The 19,794-nt window shown below is 37.5% G+C and overlaps 1 protein-coding gene and 1 pseudogene across 1 annotated transcript; both read right to left on the bottom strand.

The window, feature by feature from the left end:
- Window positions 1-1,372: 1,372 nt before the first annotated feature.
- Window positions 1,373-16,096, bottom strand: LOC140856715 (uncharacterized; annotated as a pseudogene).
- LOC105039177 (MLP-like protein 423) lies at window positions 15,989-17,334 on the bottom strand. Its single transcript, XM_010915234.4, has 2 exons — window positions 17,098-17,334; window positions 15,989-16,435 (listed from the first exon to the last, which is right to left on the bottom strand). The coding sequence occupies exons 1-2, from the start codon at window positions 17,276-17,278 to the stop codon at window positions 16,164-16,166; spliced, it is 453 nt and encodes a 150-aa protein (XP_010913536.1). The 5' UTR covers window positions 17,279-17,334; the 3' UTR covers window positions 15,989-16,163.
- Between the last annotated feature and the right edge of the window lie 2,460 nt (window positions 17,335-19,794).

The raw sequence follows: 19,794 nt of genomic DNA, 5'->3' as shown, positions 1-19,794 counted from the left end.
TGCTGCCACCCTCCCCTCCTCCGCCCTCATCTCCCCTCCCCTCACCACCCATCGTCAATCCTGGCGTCATCACCATCCCTCCTTTCTCATCACCCCGATCACCAGCAACGGCCACCCCTTGCCACCTGCCTCCCGCCTCGATCATCCACCGCCCATCTTCGCCTTTGGCGCCGTCATCGCCCCTCCTTTCTCATTGCCTCGATTACCAGCAACGGCCCCCCCACCACTTGCCTCCCGTCTCGATCATCCAGTGCCTCCCGCCTTGGCCCTCCTCTCCTCTCTCATCCACTCTGATCATCAGCAACGCCCTCCCCCACCCCGCCCATCCCCCAACCTTCAGACTCGACGCCTTCGGCCGCTTCTTTCCTTGTCAATGGAATTTCTCCGTGAATCATGAGATCAAGGCAATAAAAGGTAAGCCCTTTTTTTTCTTTATAGTTGATTTTTTTCAAAAAAAAAAGAAAAAAAAGTTTAATTTTATGGTTGGATATTTGAAAGTCTGTAGTTGAGAAGTATGTGGTGATTGATCGATAGTGTCGGTGAGATGGTGCGTGATTTTTTTTTTTAGAGATATTCAACTCAATTACTGTGCAAGACCTTGAAGGTCTACTAGGTTGGCTTATTACAATGGTCACTCAATCTAATGGTTCATCAAAAGACAGTGGGTCGTTAAATGTTCTTTAGATGGCTGTAAAACTTGATGGCCCAGCAATATATCTACAATGGGAGAGGAGCACTCGTCTACTTGTTCAAGAGTGAGGCTTGGAAGAATATCTCACCGGCACGAAGAGGAAGTCTGCTAATGGTGAGTAGGATGTAGCTCAATAGAGAATGGAGAACTCTGTTGTTCTGGCGTGTCTTCTCAATACCATGACACAAAGTATGACCAGAAGTGTGCAGCTACTGGAGACTGCACATGAGGTCTGAGAGATGATGGCCTAGATGTTCTCTCAGAAGCAGAATTCCATCCAAGCTTTTGAGATACATTCTCAATTGCATCAGCTCCGTTAGGGAGATTTATCTATTACGAAGTATGCCACCGAGTTGAAGCATCTCGGATCTGAAGCAGATCATTATAGAACTTTTGTTCTATAATGCTCTATTGATGTTGATGGATTCCAAAAGCATTTAGAGGAAGAATGAGTTCAGGACTTTCTGTACGGCTTGAATTCGAAGTTTGAGTCTGTTAAAGTTCAGCTTCTAGCCAGAGATATATCGCCTAGTCTGGGTCCAGTCTTCTCTATTATTTTGAGCGAGGAGATACGATGATGAGTGACCTTCGAATCCAGTAGTATTATAAAATCTGCTCTTATTATACAGCCACAATAGTTGGGTAAAAAGGTGTGCTTTCATTGCAAGTAGTTTGGATACATCAAGACATTTTGCTGGGATTTCCATGGTCGTCCAAATCAGCCTGGGCGTGGTAGTTGAGGTAGTGGTCATAGTGGTGGTCATGGAAGACCTGGAGGTTGGAGTCATAGTCATCGATCTGCCCAAGCCAATCTCTCTGAGGAGACTGAGGACGCCGCACATAGCTTATTTGTAGAGGAGTATCAGACCCTTCGATGAATGATGGAAAAATATGAGTCATCCTCTGGCACCATATCCTCTGCTCTGAAGTAGCCTAGCCACCAGAACGGATATCTTGATTCCTCTCTTTTTGTCCAATCAGGTACTCCATATAATTTAGCACATATATTTAATTATGTAGATGGGACATCCAACTCCTGAATAATAGACTCAGAAGCATCCAGTCACATAACAGGTGCATCTAATAGTTTCATTTCATATTCATCATATTCAGATCGGGACAAGGTCCATATTACTGATGGATCTTTTACCTCTATTTCAGGAAAAATGACTGTATCCATAGTTTGAGATTATCATCAGTATTGCATATCTCATCTTTTTTCACAAACTTACTCTCTATTAGCTCTATTACTAGAGATTTGAATTGCTCTATCATATTTTAGCCTTCTTATTGTCTGTTTCAGGAGCTGAAAATGGGAAAGATACTTGGGGGTGGTATGTTGTACAATGAACTATATTACCTAGAAGGTGGTGGGAGCAGTGTGGAGTCTTCTTTAAAGGGGTATGTATTGTCTGCTGAAGGTGCCACTTCAAAACTTGTGTTACACCATCGTAGGCTAGATCATATTCTTTTTTTTGTTCTTAGTCGTTTATTTCCTTCTCTATCGAATAATTGTAATAAATTCTTGTTAGTTTGTGATTATTGTGAGTTGGCTAAACATACCAGGGGAGTGTTTCCTGTGTCTAGGGTTAAAAGTTCTGAACCTTTTATTATAATTCACTTTGATGTGTGGGATCCATGTAGCACTACTACTATTATGGACCATAGGTGGTTTGTTACTTTTATTGATTATTTTAATTGAGTAACTTGGGTATATTTGTTGAAGGAGAAGAATGAAACTTTAAACTGCTTCAAGGAGTTTCATAAACTAATGGATACTCAGTTTGGTGCCAAGGTTAAAATTCTACATTTTGATAATGGCACCGAATATATTAATCAGTAGTTTCGTACGTACCTTCATACTCATAGAATTCTTTATCAAACCACCTGTGTTGACACTCCTACTTAAAATGAGGTTGCTGAGCAGAAAAATAGATATTTATTGGAGGTAGTCCGGCCCTTATTTTTTACCATGCAAGTTTTTAAATTTTTATGAGGTGAGGCTGTCTTGACCGCTGCATACTTAATCAATCGTATGCCTCTCAGGATATTTAGATTTAAGTCTCTCATATAGTGCTTGAAGGGGTCTACCGATTATGTGATCCCTCCTAGAGTGTTTGGATGTGTTTGTTTTGCTCAGAATCATAGACCCTCAGTAAGCAAATTAGATCCACAAGCGTTAAAATGTGTCTTTGTCAGTTACTCTACTACTCAGAAGGGGTACATGTATTATTATCCTCCTAAGTGACAGATGTTCGTTACTATGGATGTTACTTTTTGAAAAAATGAAACATACTATGGGAGTCATCCATCAGATAGTGGGGCACCAGAATTATTTCTTCTGAGAGAGTTTCTCTGCATTCCTGGATATTCTGGTGTCTAGAGGGAGTATCGTAATGATGATGTCTAGGGGAAGCCTGATATTAGGATAGTGAAGAGTCCAGGTACATGCACCAACTGTCCAGATACCTCCATCGCTTGAAGCTTCTTCTCCAGATTCTTCTTCTCCAGAGTTCTTAAATCATAATGGTAATACTATTCTAGCTACTCCTTCCAATTCTGATCGTGACATCCCTATTGCAAAGTAGAAGGGTACTCGCCCAATTGTTCCTCCTGCTCGTTATCGTTACGATATAGCTAACTATGTTTCATATAAGAATATGTCTCCATCTTATCAATATTTTGTAGCTGCATTAGACTTTATCTGTATTCTTAGTATCTGGCAAAAGGCTATGACAGAACCTAAGTTGAAGGAAGCGATGTTGGAAGACATGAGTGCTTTGTCCAAAAATCAGACGTAGGATTTAGTCATTCTATCGCTAATAAGTGCCCTATGGGGTGTAAGTGGGTGTACACTGTAAAGCAGACTCTAGAGGGCAAGATAAAAAGATACAAAGCTCAGCTAGTAGCAAAGGGCTACACTCAGACATATAGAGTAGACTATGAGAGACCTTCACTTCAGTGGCCAAGATGAATTCTGTTCGAACGTTGATATCATGTGCAGCTAACTTTGACTGGGAGTTACATCAGTTAGATGTGAAGAATACATTTCTTTACGGAGACCTTCAAGAGGAGGTATACATGCAGATACCATCGGGATTTGAGACTAGAGCAACTGCTGAAAAAGTCTGCAAGCTAAAGTGCTTACTGTATGGCTTCAAGCAGTCCCCTCGCACTTGATTTGATTGATTCAGTTGGGCTGTGAGGAATAGAATATAGACAGAGTAATGCAGATAATACTCTGTTCTATAGGCATTTCAAGAGAAAGAAAACTATACTTTTGGTTTATATTGATGATATTGTAATCATAAGAGAACCATTATGAGATTAAGCAACTCAAGAAAAAGCTGAAGCAAGTATTCGAGGTGAAAGACCCATGTGCACAAAGATATTTTCTGGGCATAGAGGTTGCGCGATCATCCAGAGAAAATTTTCTGTCACAATGGAAGATGCATTGGATTTGCTTTCTGAGACTGGGATGTTGGGGTATAGGCCTGCTGTTACCTCAATAAACTAGAATCATTGGCTAGTGGCAGATGGTGGAGCTCCAGTTGATGGAGGGAGGTACTAGTGACTGATTGGGAGGTTGATATATCTCTCACATATGAGACCTGACATAGTCTACGCTGTCAGTGTCATCAGTCAGTACATGTATGATCCATGAGAGTCTCATATGGAGGGAGTTTTCATAGTAGTGCGCAACCTGAAAGGATGTCCTGGTCGTAGTTTGCTGTTCTCCCGACACAACACCTTCCAGGTAGAGGGATTCACTGATGCAGATTGGGTTGGGTCATTGAATGATAGGCGGTCTACCTTTGGGTACTGCACATATATAGGGGATAATTTAGTTATCTGGAGGAGAAAGAAACAGTCAATGGTGGCTCGATCATCGACAGAAACTGAGTACAGAGCAATGGCCCTATATATATATGAGCTTCTCTGGCTATAAAAGCTGCTTCAGGAGTTACGACTCCTGAACAAGTTTTCTTTTCCACTATACTGTGACAGCAAGATAGCAATTGAGATTGTGAGCAATCCGATACAGCACGATCGTACCAAATACATCGAGATCGATCGTCATTTTATCAAGGAGAAAATTGATCAGGGCCAGATCTACATTACCTTCATTCGATCATCCGATCAGGTGGCGGATATTTTAACCAAAAGACTTAGCTTATCCTCTTTTTCTGGATTGGTTGACAAGATGAGGCTTCATGATATCTTCACCTCATCTTGAGGGAGAGTGCTAGAAGGTTGGACCTAATTAGAAATGTATCTAAATAAGGATCCTACGGTATTATTCCTTGGCATATTCTTGTTATTCTCTTTCTATATTTGGATCTACATATCTGTATATATAGGCCCTTTGTATATCCTCTTGAGTATTGAAAAATAAAATTCTTCTCTCTACATTCATCAGTAACTGTATGGAACTCACACCTTTACTGTTCAGAGAGTGTCAACAACTAGTACAGTGCTTTCAAGGGAGGTAGGATGCATTCCTACAATAAACCAACTTGTTTTCTCCCATGAGCCGGGCTCATAATCAAAGTATGCATTCTTTGGGGAGAGTTTTGAGGTCTCATTATGTCCACCATATTGGATTGTCAGTTTACAATTTGCATCTCCATCTGCACTAGAGAATTCATATGATAGCAGAATGGCTTGGGAGGTTACAATTTGTCTTTTTATATTTTTGCCCGATGTTTCACTACAAAACAATTTGGCTTGGTGGATGTTGAGCGTACCATCATTGATAGGAAGTATTGGGTTCGTTTCCATGCTTTGATAATGAAGATTTATAATCTGCTTTGCGAATTTGAAAATGGATTTGTTTTCAAAGTATTAGAAATGCGTTGAGATAGTTCATCAAATTATTTAATGCCTTGTTATAGTTATCATTCCTCTGATCGGATAAGAGTAATCAGCAATCAAATTAGAATAGTCATCATCCAGATTAGAAACACAATCATCATAATAGTCATAATTATCATAATGACAGTTGTCATTTGCTGCATGAGGATAAGGATTGATGTAGTAACAAGGGGATTCATGGTGCAATTCATCTATTACAAGAGAAGGAATACCAAGTAATCATAATGCAAAATAATTAAGATACTAAGATCAATATTCGAGAATTCCAGGAAATGGTATAGAGAAGGTGGATCTTCCACTCAAGAGGTTTACTCCTAATCTTAAGATTCATGGCTGGCATATCTAGGTTTTATTACCAAATATGCTGCTGCTGCTGCTATTGTAGAAAAGTGTGCAATATTCTAAATGAAGCCTCTTTCCCTTCTTATAATCCAGATTGGTAGTTATTTCTAGCAGTAACTACCATCTTTTGGATAGTTTCATCGCTAGTTATTTCTCCTCTATGGCGGTCCTCCAACCTCAATAACTTTTGTCCAAATAACTTTCTTTAAGATAGTAATAAAACTATTCACGTATGGTCTATGTAAATGAAGAACAGCCAACTATGATCCTTCCAAGTGTCAAGATCTCATTAATTAATTAAATGTGGGTCAATGTTATGTTATCCATATTATAGTTGGTTGATAATTAATTTAATTTTGGGTAATAAACACCAGAGATTCTTCACATTTTTTTGACAGGCCACTTTGTGATTGTGAACTATGGATGTTGTCTATATCTTGGATAATTGCAGGAGAAATGATCCACCATTTGATAAAGGGTGATCAAGGGTGCCTTATCTTGTTATCCATTCTTTGTTGAATTATGCAAATTATGATCTTTGTTATGGCTCTCTAAAGTGTAGCTCCTTTTATTTTAGGGCTAACATGGTATTGCTCTTGTTTTTTTTATTCTCCAAAAAGAAATATGAGCAAGAGTAAAAAATATTTATTATGAAATGCCTTTTTTTTCTTTAAATTGTTTGTAAAATCTTTAGAGTTTCTGCAAGTAAAAATCTTATGCTTTAAAAGAGAGTGCATGTCAAAGCAATGCATAATAGAAATTTTCTGCAGATGCAAATTCAACATTAATATTTGTCACGCCCCCGACCTGAGATTGTGAATCGAGGGTCATGGCAACCGCCGCATACTCATAGAAAATTTTTTCCATAAGCATGCAAGGTATTTCATCATGATATCTTACACATAAAGTTAAATAATTTTTTTCAATTTTTAATAATCAAACCTTAGTTCAAATAACAAATCAAAACTCAGTGTCCAAAAGAAAAATAATTGTTTGACAAAGTCAACACTTAAAATAAAAGTCTTGAATCAATTCTAAAAAAAAATTCTAAATCAAATGAGCTAACTCCATCTCTAATCGCTCTCCCAACCGAAATCCCGCATCATGCTAATTTTCTGGATCTGTAAATAAAAACATAAAACTCATCATGAGCTAAATAGTCCAGGAAGCAGTATATACCTTTAACTAAATGAATCAGGCAATAATACTATACATATCGATTTACTGATAATAACAAAATCAATATGTAATTTCATGAAATCATAATCATACTATCAATCATATAAAATTCAATTCATCAGAATTTTCAATTATGCTTATCATCTTAAATTCATCAATTACTTAAGTTCTTCTTACCAACCATGACTATGACCATATTTTTCCTGTGGCAGGGTCATAGTACCGCGTATCTGCTTACGGTGAGCTGCGAATCATCTGGCAGCCAAGTCCTTTGGAACCGCTGATCTCGCTGGTGGTTTGTCGCTGGTCTCTCTAGCGACATGTCGCTGGTCTCGCTGGCGACATAAATCCTCAGGACAATCAATTGCCAACGTATATGCCTCCATTGGTGGGGTCCTTTATATAGTCAGATTGTCAATTCATATTGTCTTCCAATTCATATATTATTTTCAAAAATAATATAAATAAATAATATTCAAGTCAAATCAATCATATCATTCATTATGATCATACATCATCATAATAATTTTGCAACAAATAACTTCATAGATAATTTCTACAATTAATTTCAATCACAAATAATTTCAACAATTATTTTCAATAAATATTTTCAATCACAAGCATGCCATGAATTTATTTAATTCAGAATTTATAATTTATCAGATAAATTCATTAAAAGTAAACACTACTTACCTCAAAAAAAAATCAAAACTAGGAATTCTAGAAATCTTGAAAATCCTTCTCCGGACCTGGTACATCAAATATCATATTTTTTGATCAAAATTTTATCAAATTAAAAAATTAAAATTTATTAAAATCCAATGTCCTTACATGGATCAATTTGACGACAGCATCCCAGATTTTCGGACTAATCCATAGAAACTCTTCTTATATTTCTTTTAATTAATAATAATAATAATAATATTTTTTTTTAATTTCATAAATCCTAAAAATCTAAGAGAGAGAGCAGAGAGAGAAAGTCTCTCTCTCCCTTTTCTTTTTCTCTCTTTTTTTTTCTTCTTTTTCTTCTTTTTCTTTTCTCTTTTTCTTCTTTTTCTTTTCTCTTTTTCTTCTTTTTTTTCTTCTTTTTCTCGGGCTTCTTCCTGGCCGAAACAGGGGACCGGCGGGTCCCCTCCTTTGCCGGGCTGTTCAGGCCACGACCGTCACGACGGAGGCCGGCGGCAGAGGGGGCCACTCTTCCGGGTTCGGAGAGGCAAGGCCGGCGGTCGGTTGTGATCGTCGGCGTCGAAAAATCCAAGGGAAGAAGAGATCAAAACAGGGGTCTCTTCTTCGATCAAAAATCGATGACATCTGTCGCCGGCAGTCGCGCACAAAGGCACGGGAAGAAGGGAAAAGAAGAGAGGAAGTGGAGGAATAACTTACTTCGGTCTTCGGTGATCTCGTCGGTGAGCAATCACGGCGGAAACAAAATGAGTATCCGCGGCTTCGATCGAGAAATCAGGGAGAAAGAGAGGGGAAGAGGATTGACGATCGGCTTCTAAGGAAGGGGAGGGTCTTTTATAGAGAGCCCTAGGACTCCGGGAGGTCCTAGGACTCCCGATCACCAAGGTCTCATCGGAGAAGAAGACTCCTATCGGAAGTCTTCTTCCTGATTTCTCCTGTTTTCATTTTTTCTTTTTTTGGGCTTGGGTCTTGCTAAATGGGCTTTGGGCTATAACATTCTTCACCCCTAAAAAAAATTTCGTCCTCGAAATTTTTCATACCTGTAGTCTCGAAGAGTTGGGGATATTTTTGCTTCATTTCTTCCTCTAGTTCCCAAGTAGCTTCTCTTTCCGAATGTCGACTCCACTGTATCTTGACATAAGGAATGTTGCGACGTCTCAGCACTTGTTCTTTACGGTCCACGATCCGTACAGGATGTTCTTCATACGATAATTCCTTTCTAGCTTGCAATGGTTCAAGTTCCACGATGTGACTTGGATCTAGTAAATATTTCTTTAACATAGAAACATGAAAATATTATGTACTCCTGCAAGTGAAGGTGGTAAGGCAAGTCTATAAGCCACCTCATCAATTCTTTCCAAAATCTTAAACGGACCCATATATCTAGGATTCAATTTGCCATGAATGCCAAATCTTGAGATTCCTTTTGAAGGAGATACTTTGAGAAATACATGATCACCAATTTGAAATTCTAATTTTCGTCTCCTATTATCTGCATAACTTTTCTATCTGCTTTGTGCTGCCCGAAGTCGTTCTTTAATTAATTGAATCTTTTCGACTGCTTGTTGAACAAGTTCGGGACCTAATATTCTTCGCTCTCCAATATCATCCCAGTGAATCGGTGATCGACATCTTCTATCATATAATGCTTCATAAGGTGCCATACCAATGCTGGCCTGATAACTGTTATTGTAAGCAAACTCAATCAAAGGTAGATGCTCATCCCATGAATTTTTCATATCCAAAATACAGGTTCTCAACATATCTTCTAAGATCTGAATAATTCTCTCTGACTGACCATCAATCTGTAGATGAAAAGCTGTACTGAAGTTTAATTTTGTTCCTAATGCCTTGTATAAGCTCTTCCAAAACTGTGATACAAATCTGGTATCTCGATCCGATACGATGGTCATTGAAATTTTATGTAGCCTTACAATTTCTTTCATATATAATTTTGCTAGTCTTTCCAAAGTAAATTCAACTCTAATTGGTAGAAAGTGTGCAGACTTTGTCAATCGATCCACAATCACCCAGGCTGCATCATTTTTACTTGGAGTCTTCGGTAGTCCAGTTACAAAATCTATAGTGATATGTTCCCACTTCCATATTGGAATGTCAAGAGGTTGAAGTAGTCCCGCAGGTCTCTGATGTTCAGCTTTAACTTGTTGACACACCAAATATTGAGCCACGAATTGAGCGATCTCTCTCTTCATATTATTCTACCAGTATATTTCTTTTAAGTCTCTATACATCTTAGTACCTCCCGAATAAACTGTATAACCGGTCTGATGTGCTTCCTGAAGTATTTCATGCTTGAGTACTGAATCATTGGGTACGCAAATTCTGTTTTCGAACCTCAACGAACCATCATCATGTATCTTGAATTCAGATTGAACACCAGCTTTCACTGAATTTCTTATTTTCATTAGTTGTGGATCATCATTCGGGGCAACTGTAATTCTTTCAATGAGTGTTGGCTGAACCCTCATGTTGGCTAATCGTATTGTTGAGTCATATATTCGGATGTCTAATTTCAGTTTTCTTATATCATCCAATAATTAACTTTGCTGTGTGATTAAAACTGCCAAATTTTTCATGAATTTTTTACTAAGGGCATCAGCAACGACATTAGCTTTTCTAGAATGATAATGGATTGTTAAATCATAATCTTTCAACAGTTCTAACCACCTTCTCTGTCTCATGTTTAATTCCTTCTGTGTAAAAATATACTTCAAACTCTTATGATCAGTAAACACTTCACACTGCGCACTGTATAAGTGATGTCTCTAAATTTTTAAGATAAAAGTCACTGCAGCTAATTCCAAATCATGTGTTGGATAATTCTGTTCATATGGTTTCAATTGTTTTGAGGCGTAGGCCACTACCTTACCATGTTGTATCAATACACAGCCTAGTCTCTTTTTAGATGCATCACTATATATTGTGAATCCTTCATCTCCTGTTGGTATAGTAAGGATAGGGGCTGAAACTAATCATTGTTTTAACTCTTGAAAACTCTGTTCACAATCTTCGATCCACTCGAATTTAACCCCTTTTTGAGTAAGACGAGTCAAAGGTGCAGCTATACGGAAGAATCCTTCTACAAATCGTCTGTAATAACCTACCATTCCCAGAAAGCTTCGAATTTCGGAAATATTTGTAGGTCTGTTCCACTGCATCACAGCTTCCACTTTTGTTGGATCCACAGAAATTTCATCCTTAGACATGATGTGTCCTAAAAAGACTATTTTGTTCGACCAAAATTCACACTTCTTAAATTTGGCATAAAACTTTTCTTTCCTCAATATTTATAGTACACATCGTAAATATTCTTCATGCTCTAATTTGCTCCTTAAATATATCAAGATATCGTCAATAAATACGACAACAAATTTATCAAGATAGGATCTGAATATTCTGTTCATTAAATCCATAAAGGCCGCTGGAGTATTGGTTAACCCAAATGGCATCACTAGAAATTCATAATGTCCATAACGAGTTCTAAATACAGTCTTTGGTATGTCCTCTATTTTGATTTTTAACTGATGATATCCTGAACGAAAATCAATTTTAGAAAAGACTTGTGCACCTTGCAGTTGATCAAACAAATCATCGATTCGAGGTAGAGGATACTTATTTCTGATAGTGTTCTTATTCAACTCTCTATAGTCGATACAAAGTCTCATACTACCATCTTTCTTCTTTACAAATAAGACTGGAGCTCTCCAAGGAGATACACTAGGCCTTATAAAACCTTTATCCAACAAATCCTGTAATTGATCTTTAAACTCCTTTAACTCCATAGGGGTCATTCTATAAGGAGCTTTAGAAATCGGACTGGTATTGGGCGCCAACTCAATGGTAAATTCAATTTCTCTGTCTGGTGGTAGTCTGATTAAATCATCAATGAATACATCCGAAAATTTATTTACGATAGGAATATCCTGTAACTTCAATTCATCATGTTCTTTATTCTTTATTGATACTAGGTTACCTCTACATCCCTTTCTTAGCATCTGTCTAGCTTGCACAAATGAAATAATACGTGGAGGGGTGATTCCTGTACTTCCATCAAAACTGAATGTCAATTCTTTCTGTATATGAAAGTTCACTCTCTTTCCATAACAATCCACAGATGCATGATAAGTAGCAAGTCAATCCATTCCTAGAATGACATCGAAATCATGCATATCCAGGACCACCAAATCTGTCGGTAATTCTCTTTCTCCTATTCTGATACTACATGACTTGCACACACTTTCGGTAATCAAAATACCACCTACTGGTGTCTCAACATATAATTTAGTTTTCATAGGTTCACATACTATATCATGTTGTCTAATAAAAGTAGTGGATATAAAGGAGTATGTAGCACCAGAATCAAACAAAACTGAAGCAGGAATACCAGATATAGGAATGATAACTGTCACCACAGCATTAGAGGCCTGAGCATCCTGTTGTGTGAGTGCATAGATCCTTCCTTGAGTTTTCGGCCTTTGACCTCCATCCTTTATTTGTGTGGGTCTATTCTCATTCTTCTGGGGGCAATCTGTAATTTTGTGTCCTTTCTGTTCGCAGCTAAAACAAGAACCAGTATTCCATGGGCAATTAGAAGACTCATGCTCTCTTCGACCATATCTCGAACATCTAGTTGTCTCATTCTCATGATTCTTATCATTTGCTGGCTTCTTTGCTGATCTCTTATTATTCTGATTTCATCCTTGAGTTTCACCAAACCTATTTCTCTTCTTCTGATTCCGTTCTCTCTCCGCATGTGCTTCATTAACTTCTCTCTCAATTATCAGAGCTTTATTCACAATTGAGGCATAAGTAGTTAACTCATAGGGTACAACTTGTTTTCTAATTTCTGTCTTCAATTCCATTTCAAATTTATGTACTCTGTCTAGCTCAATCTCAACTAATCTTGGAACAAACTTGGCTAACTCTGTGAATTTAGCTTCATATTCTGCAACGGATCTGTTTTCCTGTTTCAGATAAATAAACTCATGCTCTTTCTGTATTCTGACACTTCGGGGGAAGTACTTGTCAAAGAATTCATCTTGAAATCTCTCCCAAGTGAGTGGTATCCTATCATGTTCATATTTTTGTTCAAGTATACGCCATCAGTTGTATGCCTCGCCTTGTAACAGATATGCTGTGTAGCAGATCTTCTCTTCATCGTGGCATTCTTGCACGGCGAATGCCTTCTCCATTTCCATAATCCAGTTATCTGCTTCCAGTGGCTCGATGGTCCCTTTGAAAGCTGGAGGGGCTAGCTTCTTAAACTCGACGATATTGTTTCTCTACATTGGATGTTCTCCATGTCCAGGTATCGGTGGAAAATGCTGACGTGGCTATGCATATTGTTGTTGAAGTAACTATTGTTGTGTTTGAACTACTCCGATCAGAGTTTGCATTAGTTGAGTTATATTCGGCTCCTCCTGTACTGTCGGAGTATTTTCGGTAGGATCAAAGATTCTCTCCTGCTGAGATGTGCCGCTATTCAATTGGGGAGTGTTATCGTCAAGTGGATTTGATGTCCCTCCTATCGCTTCTTGAGTATTCTTCATTCGTTGTGGAGGTATTTTGACCTATGACAAATTCGAGATAATAACTTATCCTTAATAAGGTCATAAACTTACTTGAGATAGGTCAGATCATAATCATCATAACTAATCTCTCAAATTTCTTAATATCTACCCATCACTCGCTCATTCTATTCTACATGTCTTTTTCTATCTACTTATGCTCTGATACTATATTAATTGTCACGCCCCCGACCCGAGATTGTGAATCGAGGGTCATGGCAACCGTCGCATACTCATAAAATTTTTTTTTCATAAGCATGCAAGGCATTTCATCATGATATCTTACACATAAAGTTAAATAATTTTTTTTCAATTTTTAATAATCAAACTTTAGTTCAAATAACAAATCAAAACTCAGTGTCCAAAAAAAAAAAAAATTGTCTGACAAAGTCAACACTTAAAATAAAAGTCTTGAATCAATTCTAAAAAAAAATCCTAAATCAAATGAGTTAACTCTATCTCTAATCGCTCTTCCAACCGAAATTCCGCATCATGCTAATTTTTTGGATCTGTAAAGAAAAACATAAAACTTATCATGAGCTAAATAGCCCAGTAAGCAGTGTATACCTTTAACTGAATGAATCAGGCAATAATACTATACATATCGATTTACTGATAATAATAAAATCAATATGTAATTTCATGAAATCATAATCTTACTATCAATCATATAAAATTCAATTCATCAGAATTTTCAATTATGCTTATCATCTTAAATTCATCAATTACTTAAATTCTTCTTACCAACCATGACTATGACCATATTTTTCCTGTGGCAGGGTCATAGTACCGCGTATCTGCTTGCGGTGGGCTGCGAATCATCTGACAGCCAAGTCCTTTGGAATCGCTGGTCTCGCTGGCGGTTTGTCGCTGGTCTCTCTTGCGACATGTCGCTGGTCTCGCTGGCGACATAAATCCTCAGGACAATCAATTGCCAACGCATATACCCCCATTGGCGGGGTCCTTTACATAGTCAGGTTGTCAATTCATATTGTCTTCCAATTCATATATTATTTTCAAAAATAATATAAATAAATAATATTCGAGTCAAATCAATCATATCATTCATTATGATCATACATCATCATAATAATTTTGCAACAAATAACTTCATAGATAATTTCTACAATTAATTTCAATCACAAATAATTTCAACAATTATTTTCAATAAATATTTTCAATCACAAACATGCCATGAATTTATTTAATTCAGAATTTATAATTTATCAGATAAATTCATTAAAAGTAAACACTACTTACCTCAAAAGAAAATTCAAACTAAAGATTCTAGAAATCTTGAAAATCCTTCTCCGGACCTGATACGTCAAATATCATATTGTTTGATCAAAATTTTATCGAATTAAAAAATTAAAATTTATTAAAATCCAATGTCCTTACATGGATCAATTTGACGACAGCATCCCGGATTTTCGGACTAATCCATGAAAACTCTTCTTATATTTTTTTTAATTATTATTATTAATAATAATATTTTTTTTTAATTTCATAAATCCTAAAAATCTAAGAGAGAGAGAGTAGAGAGAGAAAGTCTCTCTCTCCCTTTTCTTTTTCTCTCTCTTTTTTTTTTCTCTTCTTTCTCTTCTTTTTCTTTTCTCTTTTTCTTCTTTTTTTCTTCTTTTTCTTTTCTCTTTTTCTTCTTTTTTTTCTTCTTTTTCTCGGGCTTCTTCCTGGCCGAAACAGGGGACTGACGGGTCCCCTCCTTTGTCGGGCCGTTCAGGCCACGGCCGTCACGGCGGAGGCCGGCGGCAGAGGGGGCCACTCTCCCGGGTTCGGAGAGGCAAGGCCGGCGGTCGGTTGTGATCGCCGGCGTCGGAAAATCCAAGAGAAGAATAGACCAAAACAGGGGTCTCTTCTCCGACCAAAAATCGACGACACCCGTCGCCGGCAGTCGCGCACAAAGGCACGGGAAGGAGGAAAAAGAAGAGAGGAAGTGGAGGAATAACTTACTTCGGCCTCCGGTGACCTCGTCGGTGAGCAATCACGATGGGAACAAAACGAGTATCCGTGGCTCCGATCGGAAAATCAGAGAAAAAGAGAGGGGAAGAGGACCGATGATCGGCTTCTAAGGAAGGGGAGGGTCTTTTTATAGAGAGCTCTAGGACTCCGGGAGATCCTAGGACTCTCGATCACCAAGGTCTCATCGGAGAAGAAGACTCCTATCGGGAGTCTTCTTCCCGATTTCCCCTGTTTTCGTTTTTCTTTTTTTTTTTTTTTTTTTTTTTGGGCTTGGATCTTGCTAGATGGGCTTGGGATTTGGGCTATAATAATATTCATATGATATCACACTAATGCGTACGAAAAAAGAAAAGAAAAACAATAATGATGCAGCATAGGCCTTTTTAGTTTTTTTTTTTTTTTTTTATTTCCTTATTTGAACTTAAAGCTTCTCCTTCTAATCGTTGACCGATCCATCTCAGTGAAATCATAGTTCACTTGCGGGGAATAGGTGTAGTAAACGATAATAAAAGCTCAAAAATTTCATGTGCCCCATCCTGTGTATCAAGCTATCAACAGCATTGTATGTTGTACCATCCCTTGCTAATAGTTGCAGGAAGAAGGATTTTGCTTGGTAGGAATTGAACTTTGCTTACTGTTATTTAATAAGAAGAAAGAAAATTGATACTTTTTTTTTTTTGGGTAGAAAAGATGGATGCTTCAAAGAGGGTAGCAGAAAACCAAACACCAAGGACCCATAAGCTACAAGAGCGTCATGCATCACAAGGCTATCTATCATAGAGATGCTTCCAACACAAGCGGCCCATCCAATAACTCCACTTGGACATTTACTTTTGGAGGAGGTAAGCATCCAGGTCTTTGAAGGTCTTGACTGCAGTCCCCAGGATGAAGTCCGGCTGGGGCACCTCTTCGTTTACCTTATCGTACTCGAGCCACCACTTGACCAAGCCACCATCACTCTTTGGAACCACCTGAAGAGTAACCTTGAAGGGTTTGTAAAAGCTCACCAGCTCCCCATCTATCACACTATACGACACCAGCTTGTTTCCATCGTCAGCCACCTCGACCCTCTCCTTGGCGAATGTGACAATCGGAGCCCCTGCCACAACCCATACATGATACAAACACAAATTAATTTGCAAATCTGAGCAACTCTTGATAGAACCGAGCTCACTTGATGCTCGTTTAGTATTACTTTTGTTTTCTGTTACTGTTAGTAGTATTCTGTCAAGAAGAGTTTGTGCCAAATTGTTTGCTGACATTGCTTTGAACGAGAAAGAATTTATGGGTTGCATCCTTTATTGTAGAGCACATCGGAGATTGGACCTACAAGATATTTTATTTTCTGATTTTTTAGATTGTACTTGTTTTAGAGTCGTGTGATCATCTGTTTGTACCAAAAAAAGAAAGAAAGAATTTAGAATTAAATTTTGTGAGATCACACACGATTTTTACTGCTCTTGGGACCATAGTTTAAGTTGGACAAGTGGGACAACTCTTCCTGTCTGATTCCTCTAAGCTGGAGAAGAATCTATACTTGTAGATAAATTTTGGGAGATCAGAGAGAATTTAGATTCCCCTTCACTTGATTCCCGAGTCAACTACCACCTGACATATTCACACTAAAACAATAATTACGTCTTAGAAATTCAAATTAAGAAACAAGTTTGGAGCCCAAAATAAAGATCCAGCAAGCCACAATTAAAGAAGGCTTGATGGAGGGAATGGGACTCTATGGTTTAGGATCTTTAGTTTCCCTACCTTCAGCATATTTCAGGAGCCGGATGGTGCCGGCGCTCTTCCCATCACCCTCAACAGTCTCGATGCTCTTGTACTGTTCAGGGAAGATCCTGGGGAAGAGAGCTGTGGAATCCCTTAGGGCTCCCCAAAAATTGTCTGCAGGGGACTTTACCTCCACTTCAGCTTCAACCTTGGAGGCCATCAATTTTGGCACTGCTCTCTAGTGAACAATTTGATAGGGATGGAGGGGGGTTTGGTATGGATCCTGAACAAGGTGGTCATGTATATGTAGTGCTCATTTGGACTTGGCTCCCAACTACCTACCTACCTGCACTTGTCATTGAAGTGGTTCCTTAACTGCCATCTACCACACCCTTTATTATTTATTTCATGTCGATGCAATTAGTTGAATTTCTGGGGAGGGAGTAGTACAGTTGAGAATTACTGTAACAAATAATCATGTTAAGTAGATGATGCAAAAGTTATATGTAACATACACTCTGAAAGACGCATTCCATAATTTGAGCACAGGAGGCTCCTTTCAGGCCATGCAGAGGTGCAACTGACGGGACAATAGCCTAATTTTGCGGTATCTTGAGTTGATTGGGGACATGGAACATCTTTCACTGAACTTGCATGCTGATAAATTTTATTTTTATCTAATATGAGATATGCTATTTTTCATTTTCATTTTTTTTTTTCTCTTTTTGGTAGTAGAATTATTATTTTCACTTTTATATTATATGGGATATAATTTTTCAAGATTTCATGGACATCTGTTATAATGATTTAATCAAAATGAGAACTAATTTCCCCTATTTAACTTTGATTTAATCGAAATGAAAACTTGGACAGTAATCATGATAATGAAATCAACTTGGACGATACTCGTGATCATGAAATCAGTTAAAACACTATTCACTATTAAAACTCTTACATGGACTCACATTCTATAGGATAAAAAGCAGGAAATTATGGTTGCTCTTGTTGGATAATAAATGAGAGATGGGCCAGGTTTCTCCTGTCTTCTGACTAATTTATTTTTAATAATCTGAGCTCAAATGCAGTAAGATCTGCGTTTCAGAGCCTTGATTAACGTTCAGAAGTGATGGTCCGGAGAGGGGACAGTGGGCAGTTGGGCACATGAAACGGACATCATCTATCATCAAAAAAAGGGACATCATCTTACTCCTCTCACCTAGCAATACTGGCACTTCAAAGCTGGCCAGCCTAAGGAATTGATGAGTTATATTTTATAGCTGGTTGGTCCAAAGGATGGGGCTATTTTTTTTTTTTTTTAACCTAAATTTGTGATCACAACTCTATAAGAAAAGAAATATTTGATTGGTTCTGATAAAGGGATACCCTTTTCCCAAATCAGGTTTCCTGTGATACACATTGCACATCAGAATAAAAGGCTGCAGGGAAATGTGATGCCCACAAGCCAGACGTCATAACTCACAGGCACATTCAATCATCTTGGACGCTAGATTCTCATATAATAGACAAAAGACCATAGTAAAAATCTTCTGAGGCTGCAAAGCAATAGTTTGACTGACCTATCTTTCTTGTTAGGACTTGTTTAGGAAATCCAACATGATTGAGCTGGATTTTCTATGGAAAGGTCCATCGTAGTTTTGATCTACATCTCATCTATCAACTTATTGGACTACAAGATTAAAAAAAAAAAATTAATTCTATAGAGGTCTTTTTTTTCTCCTACAGGATTTGAGCTGGAGAGGAATTGGGTTGGTATAGATCTTATTTAAATAGATTATGGAATCCATGATCCAATGGAAAGTCTAGCTCCATCTTGTTGGATTTTCCAAATAGGCCTTTAATTATTACTTTCATTTTTTCCCTTTCCTCTCTACTCTATGAGAAATCACACTAAATTTTCCTTTTTTTCTCTCTCTTTTCTTTTCTTTTTTTCGATGAAACAGATAAATCATACATTCCTTATATGGATACACCCCATAAATTTTAAAAATAAATTTATTGTAAATGTAGAACGAATAGAAGTAAAATTTACCCAAAGTATATCGGCAGAATGGTTCTCAACATATGACAACCATCCAGTTTGCAAACCCATTTGCTTCTCTATAAATATGGAAAGCTTGAAATAGAGTATGCCCTTCAATCAACCTCAAGATATCCAATAGAAATAGATGATTGTTTATCAAAGGCGGACACTTTAAAATTCAACCAACCACTGTAGCAGATACTAGATGTTCTTTGCTGGTATCTTTTAATTACTATGTACTCAATCACTTACCACAAAAAACTAGTAAAAACTCTAATATAGAAGTTGATAAATATTCATATTCTAGCTACATTGCACACGGATTAGTTCCATGCATATTAATTGTGACATTATACTAACTGTTATTTTTTTGGTAGAAATACTAACTGTTATTTAACATCATGTTGATGGCCTATATTAGAGACTTTCACTTTGGTTGTTCTTTTATCTTATTCTGGGAGGGAGTACTCTTTTTTTTTTTTTAAGACCACTTACATCCAATTCTTAGTTTAATTTGTGGGGAGAAATACAAGCAGTAAAGTATTAGGTAGATAATATAAACGTAACATATATTTTTTTCAAATCAAAACTCACAAACAAAACATATATTCTTTTGCAATGGCCTTACAAAATTGAAATAAAAAAATATGATTTTGTCGAGAGGAGGAAAAAAAAGGAGAGAGCTCGGAAGTGAT

The sequence above is a fragment of the Elaeis guineensis genome, chromosome 1 (genome assembly GCF_000442705.2).
Source record: "Elaeis guineensis isolate ETL-2024a chromosome 1, EG11, whole genome shotgun sequence".
Classification (NCBI taxonomy): domain Eukaryota; kingdom Viridiplantae; phylum Streptophyta; class Magnoliopsida; order Arecales; family Arecaceae; genus Elaeis; species Elaeis guineensis.
Note: the sequence above shows the minus strand (reverse complement) of the source record. Positions and strands in the feature narration are given on the sequence as shown.